Source organism: Populus nigra, chromosome 1, assembly GCF_951802175.1.
Source record: "Populus nigra chromosome 1, ddPopNigr1.1, whole genome shotgun sequence".
In the NCBI taxonomy this organism is placed as follows: domain Eukaryota; kingdom Viridiplantae; phylum Streptophyta; class Magnoliopsida; order Malpighiales; family Salicaceae; genus Populus; species Populus nigra.
In genome coordinates, this window is record NC_084852.1 from 14,611,498 (window position 1) to 14,630,156 (window position 18,659).

General features: G+C 33.1%; 2 protein-coding genes across 4 annotated transcripts; one reads left to right on the forward strand and one right to left on the reverse strand.

Annotated features, from left to right (window-relative positions):
* Window positions 1–4,053: 4,053 nt before the first annotated feature.
* On the forward strand, window positions 4,054–6,802 carry LOC133680892 (polygalacturonase At1g48100-like). The gene is made up of 7 exons (XM_062103919.1): window positions 4,054–4,457; window positions 4,923–5,054; window positions 5,147–5,320; window positions 5,435–5,473; window positions 5,562–5,769; window positions 5,884–6,074; window positions 6,164–6,802. Exons 1-7 carry the CDS (start codon window positions 4,110–4,112, stop codon window positions 6,530–6,532), a joined length of 1,461 nt encoding a protein of 486 aa, XP_061959903.1. The 5' UTR covers window positions 4,054–4,109; the 3' UTR covers window positions 6,533–6,802.
* A 1,910-nt stretch (window positions 6,803–8,712) lies between these two features.
* On the reverse strand, window positions 8,713–13,681 carry LOC133685856 (peptide deformylase 1B, chloroplastic/mitochondrial). Of its 3 annotated transcripts, none has more exons than XM_062106935.1 (7): window positions 13,466–13,681; window positions 13,240–13,375; window positions 12,857–13,049; window positions 12,056–12,166; window positions 10,284–10,346; window positions 9,060–9,241; window positions 8,713–8,981 (listed from the first exon to the last, which is right to left on the reverse strand). In XM_062106935.1, the coding sequence occupies exons 1-6, from the start codon at window positions 13,665–13,667 to the stop codon at window positions 9,140–9,142; spliced, it is 807 nt and encodes a 268-aa protein (XP_061962919.1). In that variant the 5' UTR covers window positions 13,668–13,681; the 3' UTR covers window positions 8,713–8,981; window positions 9,060–9,139. The 3 variants fall into 3 exon arrangements, with proteins under 3 accessions (XP_061962919.1, XP_061962917.1, XP_061962918.1); XM_062106933.1 differs by having other exon boundaries at window positions 9,108–9,241; window positions 13,240–13,378; XM_062106934.1 differs by having other exon boundaries at window positions 13,240–13,378.
* Between the last annotated feature and the right edge of the window lie 4,978 nt (window positions 13,682–18,659).

The window sequence follows — 18,659 nt, forward strand, 5'->3', positions numbered from 1 at the left end:
TATCATTTTACTGTATAATCAAGATAGAAAAATACTTATTTATTTCTGCTCAATTTGAAAATGACAAATGTACCATGCGAAAAACTTCAATACCCTTGGAAACCATTATTAAGTTTTTTAGTTAAAAAAAATAAAAACATCATAAAATTATTCCAGTAAACACTGTCAATAGAACTGAAGCTACAGTGATCTTCTCAGGCCAATAAGCTCTTTTCAGTTATATTAAATATAAGATTTAGAAATTTGATAGTATTCTATTGTTTTTTAACTTAAAAATATTTTAGATTAGAATAATAAACATGATGAAGTCTACATGATCTCTAAAAAACCCATGGTAAATAAGTAATAAAATAACGTAAATCCCTTAAATTAAATATTCAATTTTATGTTTTTTTTTTCATGGTAAGTATTTTTTTTTCATTAGTTGATTTCTTAAACCTAGGTCATTGGAGGGACCCATTAACGGGTCAAGTAAGCTACTCATTTCAAATTTCCAGTAAAGAAAATTAAGGAGGTCGTGCAAGTAGTTGCTAATTAATTATACTGTTCTAGCACAAGAATTAAATTGCATATAAATTACATGAAACTATACGGTAAAAACACAAACCTTATTGTTTGGACAAAAATACAGTTAAGTTTTTTTTTTTAATTAATGCGCAAAAAAAATAAGGAAAACTTCCACCGTGTTTAATAAAATAAACTACTCAAGTCTGGCTTTATTGCCATCGAACTTCCCTCTTCTTTAATCACCTGGTTTAAAAAAAATTAAAAAAAAAATGAAAAGGAAGGAGCTGAATTTAGATTTAGATTTAAATCTTATAATCATCATTCAGGAAAATGTATTAAAGTTCTCTAAATGTACAATGTGTGCCTTAAAATTGTTAGAAAGGAGACTTTATTATAAGTTGATGTTCTAGTTGGTATATGAATACTCTTAATTAATTTATGGTTGAATAAAAAAAAAAGGTGGTTAATTTCTTTTATTTCCTTCAAAATTAAATATATTGTAATAGCATCTTGCCAATTGCACCAAAGCTTTATTCTAGTTTGGGTTTTCCTACCTTTATTGATTAATCTTATAATATTGAGATAATTAATGGCTTAACCTATCCTGATATTTGTTATCTAATCTAATATATATATATATATATATATATATAGTCCGGGTCAGTTTACGCGCACTTCGACTAATTCCACGAGCCCTGAAGTTAACGACTATGTAAGCCTCCAGTGACCATTATATTAGCAACCACAAAGCTCGAACTTGAAACTACAGGGAGAATAAACTTCTTGACCCCAAACTCTTATCACTAGACCACCTACTGGATAGTTATCTATTATTATATTCTTAATTGAGTTAGTCGTGTCCTGTAAAATAAATAAAAAAGTTTAATTACCTTAAGGTAAAAGATAAATTACCTCAATTTATCATTTTATTTTATATCTAGTCTCTAATATGTTCTTCAAAGTTTAATTATCCAAAATTTATCCCTGAATATAGTTTATTTTTCTATTTGTACTTTATTAGATATTTTAATTCAAATCGATAAAAATAGTGCGCAAACCTAACTTAATTTATTAAAAGAATAGCCATGAAAAGAAACAAATTTTAACCCCACATGAGAATTTATTTTTTTTAATAAATTAGATGAGGTTTGAGAGCTTCTTAAAAGATGATATTTTCATTAATTTACATGAAAATTTTGAAAATAAAATCAGACGGGATTTTACTGTATCATTTCTCATAAAATATTATTTATTAAAATGTTTTTATTTAATTTTTTTTTGCAAATTATGTTTTTTAATTTCAATTAAATATTTTAACATTAGATTTATGAGGTTGAGTTTTATAATTTTTTCAATTTACTTTTTATAAGTTCATTCCAGTCTCATGACCTGGACTGCGGGCTTGACGAGTTTGCTCGAGTTTTTTTAATATCATTTTCTGATTAATTTTTTTTTATATAATTCATCCTTCAATATTAGGTTAATTGAAAATTAGGTTTCGTGATCTGTTTTGCTTTAATTTTTATAAGGTTATCCTTGTTTCATGATTCGGGTTACAAGTTTGGTAAATTATCGGGTTGACTCGAGTTATTTTTATGTCCGTTTTTTAATTGAATTTTTTTCAATTTCATCTTTCATCACAGCGTTGATTTATAATAAAGCTTCATAATTTGTTTCAATTTACTTTCTATTGGGTTATCTCAATCTAATGACATAAATCGAGGGTTTGACAAATTAAACCGAGTTGACTTGGGTCATTTTTTGGTCATTTTTAATTAATTTTTTTAATTTCTTCTTTCAACATTGAGTTTATTGGAAAATAAACTTCTTAATTTATTTTGATTTGCTTCTATAGGGTTATTATGGTCTCAGGACCTGATATGTGGATTGACAAGTTAACCAATCATTTTGATCAATTGATAACCAAGGGCATAATTGAAAGTTTGTTGATCAACTATGTTTTTACCGGTTATCTGGGTTGCCTTTGAATTCACCAAATCATTAGGGTCATATCAAGTTAATCTATATACAATTTAATTTTTTTTTACTAGAATTTTTTTTTGGAACACCTAGACTTTTTTCTTCCATGTTAAAAATAAAATTGATTCGACTTGTAATACAACGTGAGCCACAAATCTAATGTTTATTAGAAAGATGTATTAGAAAATAATATAAAATATAATTACAAATTAAGAGTAATTCGTCTTTTAATCATAGTTATTAAACCCGGTCCGGGGGTTGACCCGGCCAAGGGACCGAGTCCCGAGTTTCATGAGTCAACCCGGGTCAACCCAGATTAACCTGGAAAATTAAAAAAATTAAATTTTTAATATTTTGTATGAAAAAATTAAGAAAAAATCCATGTAAATATAGGCTATACATATTGTAAATAATAAAGTTTAAGAAAATATTTTAAAAAGTTTTTTATCCCACATTAAAAAGATATTATGTTAAGCTTTTAAGTTGAAGTATTTAAACTAAATTTTTTTTATCCCACATTGAAAAAACATAACGTTTTTATTGGAAACATAGAGTATATATACTAATGATTTCAAATCCCTCATTGAAAAAACATAACTTTTTTTTTGTACATAGATTATATATACTAATAGGTTTCAAGTCCCACATTAAATTTTTTTTTCTTAAGAACATAGAGTATATATAATAATGGGTTTCAAATCACACAATGAAAAAACATAACTTTTTTTTTGAGAACATAAAGTATATATACTAATGAGTTTCAAATCCCACATTGAAAAAATGTAATATCCCACATTGAAAAACATAACTTTTTTCTTGTGAACATAAAGTATATATACTAATAGCCTTCAAATCACACATTAAAAAGATACTATATTATCCTTTTAAGTTTAAGTATTTAAACAAAAATATTTTTTTATCCCACATTGAAAAAACATAACTTTTTTCTTGGAAACATAGAGTATATATACTAATGGGTTTCAAATCCCATATTTGAAAGGAAAAAAAACCAGGTGTCGCCCGGGTCACGGGTCACGGGTTGACCGGGTTTAGCCGGGTCATTGCAACGACTTGTTTTTTTATAAACGCAGGCCGGTCCAGCTTTCAGGTCGATCGGCTGGATCAGTCCGGATTTAATAACTATGCTTTTAATGACGGATTGGAAACTGAGCTTAAAATATAATAAAAAAAAGTTGAGATAATTCCCCTTTTACCTCAGGTCATTTTTGGTATAATATTAAGTCTTCGTTATGTAATATTAAACTGAAATATTTCCTCTATAATCTTAATATACATGTGTTGAATCCGTGGATCTATTACGGCTTATGGAATATTCTGACTCTGTGAAAAAGTGGAAGCACCAAATTCAAAAGGCTTAAAAGATTTATTAATCTCTAAAGAAATTATCCCATTTTCCATTAGTTTTTTATTTATACATAAAAAAATTAAAATAAACTTAATTATTAAATCACTCCTAATCTATACATATTATTTATTTATTTATTTTTATTTTAAAAAAAGCATAGTAGCTTGATCTTCCTATAAATATGTCCACCATCTCCTCACTAACTAATAAAGAAATCCACCCGCATCTCCTCTCTCTTTCACCTTTTCACTGGAAGATGAATTTTTTCAATCTCAAAAACTACTCCCTAATCATCCTCAACATTGTTCTGTTTCTTTGGACTTCAAGGTTTGAGACTTGCCATGCTAGAGAAGGCCATCAGTGGAGGTTAAAAGGCAAATTCCCCCCTGCACACTCTGTGCTAAATGTGGAGAAAGAAGAAGGTCACGGTAGCACTGCTGGTAGCAGCCATCAGCACCATGGTCGCAGTACCATGTCGAAGCTTGCTGGTAATAACTACATGTTGGCTGACGATACCATGTCAACACAGCAAGAAGGGAGCTCTAAAGCTTTTAATGTGTTAGATTTTGGTGCCAAAGGTGATGGAAAGACAGATGACTCAGAGGTGATTTGTTTCTTTAAGCTTTCATTTTCATTTGCTTATGTTGAGAAATTTTGCTGGACACGCTTAACAGCAGAAGTTGCAGGTGGATTCATTTAGGGAAGTGCATGCTATTTCTCGGAGTGGCACTTCATCCAGTTTCCAGTTCGTAATCATTAGCTTCTCGAGATTGTTGAAAAATAGATTTAATTTTAATTAATGCACGAACAAATTCAGGAGTGGTAGGCCATGGCAGCAAATTAAAATCAGAAGTCAATCTCAAATATACTCCATTAAATTTATAATAATAGAAGAAATTATACCACGTCGTTGGCCCCCACGTTTCATGTTCCCAAGAGCTAATTAATCAATCAAGATTCAAGAACCAAATCTATCTTCTAATCAAGCATCTGCTACATGCATTGAATATTTTTATGTATTATTCTATTCGTCAAAACCTTCTGAAATTATTGTTAAAATGCGAGCCAGGCATTTGGGGCAACGTGGGCAGCTGCTTGTAAAGTGGAGGCATCGACGATGATAGTTCCATCTGGATATGTTTTCCTTCTCCATTCGGTATCTTTTTCAGGTCCTGGTTGTGAAGCTGACATTGTATTTCAGGTATACTTCCACCACATGGGCACTTCTCTTTTTTTCTTTTTTTTCCAATTCTGATGTTTGATTTACCGAAAATAAACACTTGTTTCACGCAGTTGGATGGTAAGATCATAGCTCCTACTACTCCTGGAGCTTGGAAATCCGGGCTTTTACAATGGATTGAGTTCACAAAACTGAATGGAATTACTATTCAAGGTAAAGGCATTATTGATGGACAGGGTTCAGTCTGGTGGAACAACTTGCCAACATATAATCCTGAAGACTCAGAGGTAAAAGATGCAATCAAGCCATAGCTCTCAATCCCATCAAAGAAACTGTATTCACAGCAGTTTCCATTTAAAGTTCTGACAAAAAACTAACCTTTCCTCGTCTCCTGTAAATAGGGTGTTATGCAGGCAAAAATGCCAGGAACCAAGCCAACGGTACTCACATCTCTCTCTAAGCCTTGTCAATGTATAAAATTAATGTTGAAACAAAGATGCCGATGTCACTCTTAACAATGCACTGCAGGCTCTAAGATTTTATGGAAGTACTCGTGTGATAGTTACCGGCATCACAATCCAAAACAGTCCTCAAACCCACCTCAAATTCGACGATTGCACAACTGTTCAAGTTTCTGATTTCAAAGCAGCATCACCTGAGAACAGCCCTAACACAGATGGAATCCATCTGGAGAACTCCCATGACGTGCTCATTTACAGTTCCGATCTTGCTTGTGGTAATTCTGGAACTTCAAATTACCCGCTCCACAAATTGACATGACAAATAAATTAAATTGCATCATGAATCAACAATTCTGCTAAACTGTTATATATCTTGCTCCACTCTTCAGGGGATGACTGTGTATCTATACAGACAGGATGCTCACAGGTGTATATACACAATGTTAACTGCGGACCTGGACATGGAATTAGTATTGGAGGGCTGGGAAGAGATAACAGCAAGGCCTGCGTTTCAAACGTGACTGTCCGAGACGTAGCAATGCTCAATACTTTAACTGGTGTCAGAATAAAGACATGGCAGGTATAATAGAATCCATCCTTCGCTAGTAATTTGTTCTCCAGAGACACGATTTTTGGAACCATATACCTAGCTAACAGTTTTTTATGCAGGGAGGCTCTGGCTCAGTACAAGGAGTCACTTTCTCAAACATACAAGTTAGTGGAGTTAAAACACCAATCATGATCGACCAGTTCTACTGTGACAAGAGCAAATGCCAGAATGAATCTTCAGCTGTGGCTGTGTCAGACATAAACTACATAAATATAAAAGGCACATACGCATCAAAACCTGTACACTTAGCATGCAGTGATGACCTGCCATGCACTGGAATATCGTTTTCTGCCATAGAACTAAATCCAGTTCAAGAAGACAGCCAACCTTTCTGTTGGAACACATTCGGGGAACTGAGAAGCACCACTGTTCCGCCAATTAACTGCTTAAAAATGGGCAAATCAAGAAAACCCGTTGTCAATTGCTGAGGACTATATATATAGGGATAGTGTGAGGACATAGAGGAGGTGATGATGCAGTACAATTCTGTGATATTATTAAATGCTATAGTCTTCCGTTTCCGTTTGATAATAAGATTAGCGAGGCACTAAAAGATAAAAAGCTCAAGGCATGAAATCCAATTGTTAGTTGTAAGACAAGTTCATTTTAGCCGAATTCGAAACAGAATGCGTTGGATCCTTAACGTACGGTCCATGTATTCCACTAAGGATTCCTTGATACGATCAATACTCATGAAAGATGGGGTAGTCGTACACATATGAAGAAATGATCCAGGTAAGACCAGATATTGAGATGCATTCTATGTTTAATTTAAAAGTAAATCTCGAAAGAAAAACCCGCTGTATCTGAATGTTTAAGCACCCGAAATGTTTTGCTGCCAAAATACGCATAAAATTAAGAAGCATAGTGAATAACTTCGGAGGCAGTCAAAGAAAAACATTAAGCCAGTCAAAGAATCCCAGAATAGAACAGCGAACAAGTAACCAGCAAAATAGTCTGATATTTCTGAATCTGCAGAAAACACCATATTTGTAGATAGGATTCTAATGTTGAGAAGCAAGATTCCAGGGAAGCAGGAATAATATAATCACGTTTTTCGAACTATCAAGAAGTTAAGCTTTAAAAGACCTGCCTCTTGTGACAATCAGCAAAACACATGAAGAACATGGAAGCTGAAGGGAGAGCCATTCATTTCAGAAACTTGAAGTCAAAGTCAGTTATCAGATTCAATTCCATAGAGTTTCCACGAGACGAATTACGTAGAAAGAACATATAGCAGGTTTAGTGATAATAGGAGCCTGAATCTGTGATCATTGATTTTCAAAAGCCAGCAGCAACATTCTTCACTCGTGTTTCCATTGCTTCAGGGCTTAGGAGAACTCAATCTTAATATTGTCATACTTCTTTTCTATGGCCATTAGTAAGCACCAATCTGAAAATCATGAAAAACCAAACTGAAGACCAAGCATACAGAATGCAAGTGATTCCAGATTTCAATAGAAGCGAGTCTTTTGTAATTGCGAATGGATGGAAAATTCTATAGTATTTGGATCAATGGCAGAAGCTACAAACATAGTTTTTGTAGCAATGAAATGTTTTTGCACGCTGCCTGCCTTTTTCTCCCATTCTTTTATATGTTTTCAGATTCCAAGATGAATTCGAGAACAGATTGAACCACAAAATTACTAGAGAACTATGGGTCCTAATATCTAATATAATCATCGAGATTTGTAGATATAACGGGTTCCTCTTGAAGTTAGTTTGGGACTATAGTGTAGTTGATTTGAGTTGAGTGACAAGTTGTGGCTTCTAGCCTTTGGTATAAATCCTGAGAACGCCTTTTTTGTAATCCGGCAAATAAACATGAGACTTTTAATCGTTCTTGGGCAAATCCCCACCTTTCCAAGAAAAAAGAAGAAGAAAGATAATGATGCAAATAATGATGTAAGGGCTTTTAATATTTTTATTAGTTAATTTAGGAGACGTTATATTATAGATGATTAGAGTTTTGGCAATTGCTAGGGTTATTTCATCAAATATATTCATATTCTAGAGATTTTTTTAAAACCTCAAACTCTATCATCTTGTTCCAACTTCAATTTTATCCTAATTTCTCCTTCCCACACACTATTGGTAGTGCAAACAAATCCTCAAGATTGTGTTAAGCTTGTAATCCCTTAACCATGGTAGGATGTGCTGGAGTTGTAGATGGAGAAATCAAGATGGGTAAACAATTTTAGTTGAGAAAAAAAATGTATAATTGAACGTTTGTCGTGCATTATTGACACTTGGCACCAACAGGAATTAGTAGGAGCTTTAATGGTGATTTTATAAGGCGATCACAACCTCTTAAAAAGACGGTAGCTCTTAGTTGGACATCTACAAAATCAAAACAAGAACGATTTCAACCAACTCAAGGACGAGTTTCTCCAGCTAAAGAGAATGATCCAGGAACCTTTCGATAAGTACACACAATTAGCATTTGACATATTTTTAGGGTTTCTTATGAACCCAAAATTCTATTATCTTGTTCCAACATAAATTCTATCTTAATTTTAGCCATCATTATGCTACAATTTATGTTTTCTATTGTTTTCCCCTTCGAGAAACTGGGTCAGGTAAGGAGAAGAGCAACACACACTTCAGGTAAGAAAAGTAGCTGCATCAATAAGTTGAGCGGACTTGAATATAGACAGATGGGGGGTTCATCCCAGTAAACAATACAAGCTACGAAATCCCTAGCACCATTAGTTGCTAAAATGCAAGTGCAATACAAATATTTCTGCTGTAAATAACTTTGTAAGCAAACCATCTATTGCCACCGCCACACCCTGTAGCTTGCGGTTCTTGGGTTCAAAATTGCACAGCGCTTGCCCCAGCATATGATGATATGTGCAGCATCAGCCTAAATTTCATCTGTTATAGCAATGGCATATTTGTAAAACAGAAGAATCCAGGGGGAATTGAAATGAAGAAAACTAGATCATTGTGTACCTATGTGCCTGTGGGAACAGACATGTTTCTATATACTTTCCACAATACCTCATGCAGTAAACAGAAGCCCATGTCTATATTTATAATTTTCCAAAACCTGCGGCAACCTTCTTCAATCTGTGTGTTTCTATTCTTTCAGGACTTGGGAATCCAGTCTTATCCTCGTACTTCTTTTCCAAGGCCTATTAAAATTAGATCAGGATTAAGAAAATTAGTATTATGTCCACACTGTCGACTGGCGAGCTGGTTATTATATAAAAACATTTAGCATTTCTTCAGCAAACAACCAAGAAGAAGAATAAATAGAGCAGAAACTCGTACAGAGGTGATTTTGAATATGATCACAATAGAAGTTAAGACTTTTGTACATGGATGGGAAAATGGCATGGCTAGCTGCAGCAGCTGAAATTATAGTTATCTGGTTGTAAAAAAAGGCCAGCAGCAATTTGATCAGTCTACCTCGTCAGATGTTGAATGAGTGATAGAGGGACCATTGCAATACCAACAATATCATGACTTTCAGTATGACACTCGTACTATCAAAGGCAATAATATAGCCACGCTTTCCTTTGTCCCAATCAACAAAAAAATAATTCGTTGAAAACAAGCAACCTTTCTCCTTAAGTCCATCAACTTGTGCATAATTACCATATTAACAATTGTAAATTGAGGGTTGGAAAGTGAGACAAGACATACGGCACCTTCTAGGCTCATTTTTAAATCCAAGAAATGTTCTTTCACATAGAATGGGCCTTTTGTCCCTTTATTTTATGTGTTTGCCCTTCCCAAGTCAGAAAAGAAAACACTCGAAAAGGAAATCAGATGAATTCATGAAAAAACTATCTACAAATCATTACGACATATGGGTTTAAAATCACTACAGTCTATAACCCTTGGGTGAATCAGATTCCTTTGTGCTCCTGAGTAAATCAAGGGAAGATAATACACATGAAGTTTGATTTACCACATTATACTCGTTTGCATTTACCTGTTGTTCTGACCAAGATACTAGGAGGTCAGCAGCATATATGGATGTTAGTATTTGTAATTTCTCATAGCTTGTCTCATGATAAGGTCATAATTTCCTATGAAACAAAAGAATTCCCTATGTAACTATAAACAAGCTTTGTTGCATTGACTCCAGACAAATATTTCCTATAGAAGAAGAAGGGAATCCTTCTCAAGGTTAGTGGAAAACAAATTAGTTTTGGCATGCTTACTCACCTGTAGCCCTGGACGAATACTATCAAGAACTTCTTCAGTCATTCTATCAAAGAACAGAATCCCCTGCAAGACCATGAGCAATCTTTGTAAGAAGGCTTACCACTCGATAATCATTAAGCACAAGACACAATAGTATTAAAATAGCAAGTTCCCCAGGATTTCTTGTAGTCATCAGTGATTCCAATTTATGTGGAGGATCCAAGGATCTTTTATTGAGATTTTCAGGATATTATCTGTGGGAAAGTTATATAAGATTTGGTGAAGTTGGCCATCTTTGCGGTTGTGTGGAGAATATGAAAGGAAAGAAATTCAAGAATGTTATTGAACTTCCTTTGCTCAAGTGATTACTGTAGGGTAAATATGTTTTGTTTGTTTTTCACCTCATTTCTGAGTATAGCATCAAGGACCAATAGAGGATTCCCTTTAGCTAATATGCACCTGGAATGGAATGCCTAGGTTTGTTGGCTTATTTCTTCTCCTACAGTGATGAATGTCTCATTCTCCTTTGTATATCTGCATATTCTTACTCCTCTAACAAAACACTTCCTAAAGTCTTCAATTACAAAACTACTTGTCTGTGTTGGACAAGATCTCTCTGGTATTATAGGACCTTCAACATGCATATCAGCTAAAGAATTGTCATAACTCTGGCTTACAATGCAATATTGTGACGGTAGGATCATAGAAAGTTTTGGGGAATAAAGGTGACAATTACATGTCTCAAGAAAACTACAAGCACAAAACAATTTTTTTTCATAATATAGTCAACTGGAAACCATAACCCCATATATAAAAACACAAACTCCTTTAAAACTTTTGCTTGATTGTTATACCCTTAATATATTATTAATATTATAACATCAATATTAATATCTAAATCCTAACCCACCACTAATAAAAAAAAAAGAAGACAACTTTCTTTCACATGAACAAGACATTTTAAAAAGTTATTGAATTCCTAAAAAATAGATTAATCCTGTTTTTTCATTATTTTCCAATTTATAAACCACTCAAAACCCTGAAAAACATAAAATAAGCCTTTTTAAATTATTCATAATCTATATAGTACTTTAATGAAACTTTATTTTGACCATCAAAACTCTAAAAAAATTTAAAATTTCTAAAATTATACTAACTTAATATTTTTTCAATGTCTAACAATAAATACTTAAAAATAAATTAGTGCAAATTTTGTGTGTGGTTATTTCTTAGCATTCTTATCCCAACAACCAGCTGTCAAATATTCAAAGATAATACAAATTTATGTTACTAATTTTATATTTTAAATTCAAACAAACAGATTTTATACTTACAAACTTTATATGAAATAATTCAAATTTTAAAAATCAAATATTTTAATATAATAACTATACAACCTTATTCATCTGTAAATAATTCCAAACAATCTATTAGAGATTAAAAAAATATTATAAAATAGTTTAGTATACATGCAAAGCATGTGTCAAGAAAACTAGCAGCTATAAAAAAAAGCTGGACCTGGACACATTATTCTTCATCAAATGAAAAGAAAACTGGTCATGTATTAATCCCAAACCTCCTGAAATTTCACTTCAATTCAGAAATATATTCTTGCAAGCACACGAAGAAATATTTTGGATAAAGCATATCTCTAAGACCCATAGGTAACTTCATGTATACTAGCAACTATATACAACTCAGGCTTATTTGTAAAACTTCCAAATGCAACACTCATATATGATCTTGTCATCAAAACAAGAAAAAAAAAAGTAGAATGTTATTGAAGAAAAGACCTGTAAATGGTCGAATTCATGCTGGAAAACCCGTGCAGGAAGACCAGACAAGTTCACAGTAAACCTTGCACCATTAATGTCCCTCGCATCAATCTTTACAGATTCTGGTCTCTGAAAGTATAGATTTCAGTTGAAATAAAGTCTATTAAAAAATCTTTATGAAGAATCACATTGTTAGCTAAAATATCATAAATCGAAAAGATTTCTCACATTATCAGTTGATTTGGCTCAGATAAGCACACAAGACAAAAAAATCCAACGCAGCTCAACATTCAGCTAAATATAACTAGGAATTATAATATATTAAAAGAAGGTTAACTTGTATCTAAATATTTTTTGGAGCTGTCACAAGAATGTATCATGAACATACACAATGGGAAAACAGAGTTCATGAAATAGTATTTAGTTACAACTTAACCTTTGTGTCCTTTCATCAGATATTCATGTCACAACTTTTTTTCGACAAATATCATTACTAGTCCAATCACCACCCAACCAGATGAGTCAAAATTAAGCAATAAAATATCCAACAAGGCAGAAATTTTTTTGACGAAATCAGACCATGTCAAATCACTATTTGCTCAAGTTTTTTAGGTTTGGTTTAATCCATAAAGGTTTAGGATTATATCTCTTAAGCGATGAAGACGACTGAATAATTACACTCATTCAGATTTTGATTACTGGAATTCTTTACACTGACCAAATTCTACGTTCCACTGTGTACTATAGGAGTCCTTTTTATCTTATAACCCTACTCAATACTTCAGTTTGAACTTGACACTCAAAGCAGAACATCAATACCTTAACATCGGCGTATATCCCAGGAAAGGATAGGCAACCTTCATTAAAGAGCACAGTTTTCTTCGAATACTTATTAACTCTGGGATTAACAAGAACAATTTCGTCTCCTTCTCCATGCTCATCAGCTGGATTGAATACCATAAGTTGAACATTAATTCCTACTTGCGGGGCGGAGAGTCCAATACCATCAGTTCTGCTCAAAATCAAGCCAACAAATACTTGTTTACTAAAATGTAAATAAATAAACAATTTTTTTTCTAGAAGCATCCAACAATAAATTATGCAAATATTCTTTTAATAAAACTTCCCTCCACAAACATCTGAAAACAAGAATCAGTAACAAATTATACAAAAATATCATAAGAAAATAATTGGGTTCTTACTTGTACATGACATCGAACATTTCATCAACTAATTTCTTTAAATTGTCATCAAAACTATCAATTCGCTTGTTTTTGGCTCTGAGTATAGGGTCTGGATATTCCACGATTTTTAATGGTGCCTCGAATTCAAGATCACCTGCTAGTAACAATCTATTTAATTCAATGGAATTAACGCATGCATAACAAAAATTCTGATCAATTTTTTCTTGTTTTTTTTTTTGCTTACTAGTTGCTGCTACTTGGTCTTGTTTGAGAAAAGGTCCACGCTTGGCCTGACTGCGAACGAATAGTGAGGGAGGTCTGGGTTGCTTCATGGTTGAACTGAACCGGGCGATTCTGATGGGCTCGCATAACGTTTGTGTTCGGCTATGGAGATAAGGAAGGAGGAGAGCACGAGATAGCGTAGAGCTGCGAGTGCAAGTCGCCATATGAGTTACGACCCCACTCCTAGTGTCTGGTGCTATTTATTTGTACTGTTTTTTCAATTATTTATTAAATTAAAAATCTGAATATTAACAGAACATATAAAAAACTACCTTAGAGTTTACTGTCTGAAACACTATTCATTGTGACATTAAAATTACACTTTCATCTTTTAAAGAAAATTTTGTTTGCCTTGGTTTATTGAATGATTTCGTCTTTTTTAAATGCCATTAGTCATTAAAAATTTGTGAGTTATTTTTATGTTTTTAATTTCTTTTTATGAACAGCACAAATACTTAGAGGCAAGAGTTCATAGGTGATTTTTTCTTTTGGCATGAGCTTTTTTGTTAATATTATAAATATGAAGGGTGTTTTGGACGTTTTACTCTTAATAATTAATTTTTTTAATAAAAAAACTATAGGGATATGCACCTTGTGTTTTTAAACGGTGCGTGTGACGTCTCCCGATGGCCGTTTTGCCATCTCATTAGAAGTGTCGCCTCTCCCTCTTCCTTCTGATATGACGTGTGATGACTAGTTTGTAGCCGGCGGTCGTTTCTTTTTTCTTTCTTTCTTTTTCCTCTCTTTTCCTCTTGATACCTCTGTGTTTCATACTCTTTAATGTGTATGAAATTTAACTAAAAGGAGGACTTGGAAAAAATCTTTTCAAATTAATCAGACTATGGATTTTTGCCCATATTAAAAAAAAAAGTTATGGATTAGCTCTTTGAACATGTTAATCCATATTTCATGTACGTGTACATACACTTGCATTCATGTTTTAATTTCATGCATGCATACGAAGTTTGAAATATAGGTCCTCGACAAGCCCAAGTCCACAAAGTGTACAACACCTGGCTCCAACAAAGAAATATAGAAGATGAACAATGCGCTCACCATGATGTTCACTTCTAAAAGAAGTTGGATTCCCTTAAGGTTAACATGGCCCGCATCATTAGCCTGCTTGAACAAACGTTCAATAACATCTTTGCTGAAGGCCTATCCAATTAGCCTATGACTTTTGTTCATACTCGGGCAACAATTCAGCCTAAAAAAAATGGGAGGACATTACTCAAGACCCCTAGTGTAACATAGCCTTTGTGCAATCAATAATACTTGCACAAGTCTTAGTAGTTGGGGATGTATTCGCTAATGAATCCCATAAGATAAAATGCTCTGAGGGCATTGGTAATGATAAAATAACAATGTTAGAAGCTAGGGTAAGGGTTATCAAAGGAGTGGACTTGTATAATCTTGTTCAAGCTGTCGAGATATGTCTAGCCTCGAATGAGGTTGTACCAAAGAAGCTCCATGTACCTGAGTTCATAAAGTACATCGAAACTCTCCTGTCACTCACCTCAAGTCTTATTACAATAAGATGGAAGAAGTAATGTAAGATGAAAAATTACTTATACATTTCTTTTAAGACAGTTTGAATGGGAAAAATTAGATTGGTACATGAGGCTGGAAACATGAAAATCCAGAAATGGAAAGACCTCATCAAGTAGTAAAGTACAACATGGATGTTATTCTAGACAAATTTAGCCTGTAAGGTATGGAAATAAGTGATAGGGTATTTATCCGAGAATACATCTGAACATGGTTTGGTGTAGCTACTTAAATGGGTCTTTTACTGCTAGAAATGGAGATGGTCAGCTTGCTCAAAACGCCCTACATTAAGTTTCTAATTGGAAGTGCAGCCTAACGCTTTATGGACTTAGTGGTTGTGGCCGAAATAATTGAATGAGCTATCAAGATAATAACCATGAACTCTAAAATCATAAGGAAAAGAGAGAAAACCAAAACTTTAGAAGGTCAAATCTTCTTCCTTGAACAATGGTAAACATCACCACTAGTCCAGTGGTGAAGATGAGACATGAGCATCAAAACCACTAGACCACGCTCCATCAGCAGCGGCGATGCATGAATCCACGTGCCAATAGTGGTGGTGACACCCGGTACATGCGCCGCCACTGTTCCAGTGATCTTCCAGTGTCGACTTTAGTATATCCTGGGCACTTCGAATGCCTCAGAAGGTCCTTCAAATTTGGGTTTCCCTTAACAGGTTAAGAGTTACCAACGTCCGATGGTGTTAAAAAGAATTTACTTATCTTCCAATCCTGAAGCATCGTTTGTGGTTTTCTATAAATTAGTAACAAGAACCTCTGCTCTTCCATAAACTCAGCTTGTGACCTATATGAAGTCTTAACGCATTCATCAAAGAAGACTATAGGAAATTTATGTTTCTTTCTAAAAAATGTAATAGGTTCACGTATGAATCCATTTTCACGAAGTTACACAACCAATGAACCAACATTGTCTCCGATTGCTTAACACAAGCATGATAAAAAATGAATATCATGTTTCCTTTGTTTCAACTAATAATCTAAAGCTTCATCCTGAAATATCATTTGATTTCCATCTTGACCATATGAAGATTATGGCATCAATAAATTAATGAGTTTTACCCTACCATGTATATAATGGACCATGTTATTATATGTGCAACCCCACTACCAAGCAATGATAAAAGATCCTGAATCCAAATGCACGATATGATACTTTCAAATTTGACATGATGTTTGAAAGATCAAAGCCTTTACATTACATGATTGTGAGATTCTCAAAACCCAAGTGTAACTCACATGATAAAGAATTTTATATGTAACACTAAATTAGAGTCAAGTTGTTTGAATCAACGATTTGAAAATGAAAGCTATTGGATGAAGTAAAGTTACCATAAGAGGAGTCCCTTTTTCATCTAACAAAAGTATCCGTGAATGGTTCACTTTATTGAATTACTTGGAAGAGAAATATATTTGTATTTTATATGAAAAATGAGAGTGATTGTATATTTCCATTTCCTCTACTAGTATATGAAGGTAATGATAGCAAATATACCGGGCTTGTTGAATACAAAGGAAAATTTTCCATGACTTGCATTGATAGAGAGGGCGATTTCATGGAGGTATGGATCATGAAGAGTTACAACAAAAAACAATAGAATAAAAGACATCCAATAAACATATAGGTTTTAATAAGGAAAGAACCCTATATAAGTCCTTTGACCTTCCAGAATGTTGACATTGTCCTAATAGAAAAATATTTTTATGACATGACATTCTTTAACCTAAAGACCAAAAGTATTGATGTGTTATGATTAAAGAAAGGTTTACTTCGTGGATGCTTCCTATTTCAATTCACTTTTATTGTCAAGGAAAAAACATAGTCACACATAAAATTGAAATTGCCCAGCCTTCAAGAACAATTGCCCCAAGCTACCATTCTTTAGTTGGTACACCAAAACATCCTTAACATAACAAGTGATAAAAAATACTTAACAAAACACAGATATTGCTAGAGAAACTGATCCAATAAAGGTGTTAAATTGTCAATCAAGTTGCTATGGAATTTTGTTATTATGCACTTTTGTTTTTGGATTAAATCATCTTTTTCAAAAAATATGTCTTTTTTAACACGCGAGTTAAGGCTAGTCAATCCTAAAAGATTAAAAGTGTTTTTGATTGTAGAAATGATTCAATATTTGTTAAAATAACATGATAAACAATATGAGTTGACCAACAAAATTTTGAGCTCATATACAAATTTAATCCACACATTATGTAGCTAAGTTTTAACAATATGCATAATGACATGTAATGAATTCGGTAGTTATAGACTAGTGAATCATGATTCTCTGCAAGTCCAAATTGTTATGCTAGACGAGGTCAAATTTTATTGGTTTTAATCGACCTTGCTTGAAATGAAAAAAGGTCATCTTTGTTTATTCCTTTCACAATTCTTAAAATTTATATCCCTTGCAATCTCATTTTAAGCCTAGTTGAATATTTTTTCAACAAAGAAACCCTGACATAGATCATACCCTATACTAGGGGAAAACGAGAGATTTTTTATTGAAAAGATGATGACAATGTTAGAATCAATGGTAAAAAAGAATGCTAAGAACAAAAGGCCTAACAATTGATAAAGGGCTAAAAGTGAAAAAGCCCTAGACTAAGGGGTCATCGAAGTAAACTTTGAGGAAGGTTATGTGAAAGCCAAAAGTAGATATTGTCCGAACTTAAAGGAAAATCAAGTTGTGATGATTAAATGCCATGATAAGGTTAAAAGTAGGAAAATACCTATCAAGTCTAGGAGTGGAAAAAAGGTTTTAATTGAGGAAAGACACAACAAATGCCAAAAGTCAATGTCAAGGGTAAGACAAAAAAAAAATACTGAATTACAAACATGTCTTTTGGTATCTATAATAAAGCCTCTTGTGTCTTCAAATGATTAGTTTGGTTATCCATCAAATGAAAAGTTGGATTTTACCTTATGGCCTCTATTAAGAGAATTTTGATATTTTAGGTAAACATGATTATATGTTATTCTTTTACAAAGTTAGTGAAATAGAAAAAAAGAAATAACGAGGCTAATGATAGTTCGGTGGACCCGATGGAAATCAGGTGTACACACTCTCTAACATTACTACCAAGAATTTGTGGATGACCTATAGTGTTTCAACCATTGGGTGTTTGCAATCGGTCCTGAGCACTCAGTTTCTAGAGTTCACAACCTTGTTAGATCAAGGAATGCAAGAACATACAACTCATCTCAATGAAAAATATAAACGATTCTCTATGGATTATGAAGAACTCTACCGAATGGTTATGGATATGAAATCACAGATAAATGGTACACGTGTACCTTCTTATTGGCCCCACAGTCTCGGGGACGACCAACCTTCTCCTCTAGCATCGCCTATATTCTAATTTCATTGTATTTGAACGTATAAATTTGTAATAAATATTTGGTTTTTATATTAATATAATTGATTTTTAAATACTTGAATTTTATATAAATTTAATTTTTTAATTATTTTCTATTTTTGTTCAATATGTTTTTTAAAAATATTTTTAAATTATTACTGACGGAGTTATCAATGGAATAAATCCATCAGTATATTTCAGAGAGTTGGAATAGAATTATAGTAAACT

What these genes read in the sequence shown, in the direction of transcription:
- LOC133680892 (XM_062103919.1), top strand. Translation starts at nt 4,110, where the DNA reads ATGAATTTTTTCAATCTCAAAAACTACTCCCTAATCATCCTCAACATT. An exon ending in GAAAGACAGATGACTCAGAG is followed by an intron (nt 4,458 to 4,922) that starts GTGATTTGTTTC and finishes AATGCGAGCCAG; the next exon opens with GCATTTGGGGCAACGTGGGC. An exon ending in TCAGAATAAAGACATGGCAG is followed by an intron (nt 6,075 to 6,163) that starts GTATAATAGAAT and finishes TTTTTTATGCAG; the next exon opens with GGAGGCTCTGGCTCAGTACA.
- LOC133685856 (XM_062106933.1), bottom strand. Translation starts at nt 13,667, where the DNA reads ATGGCGACTTGCACTCGCAGCTCTACGCTATCTCGTGCTCTCCTCCTT. An exon ending in ATGTTCGATGTCATGTACAA is followed by an intron (nt 13,050 to 13,239) that starts GTAAGAACCCAA and finishes GATTTTGAGCAG; the next exon opens with AACTGATGGTATTGGACTCT. An exon ending in ATGAATTCGACCATTTACAG is followed by an intron (nt 10,347 to 12,055) that starts GTCTTTTCTTCA and finishes ATGGTCTTGCAG; the next exon opens with GGGATTCTGTTCTTTGATAG.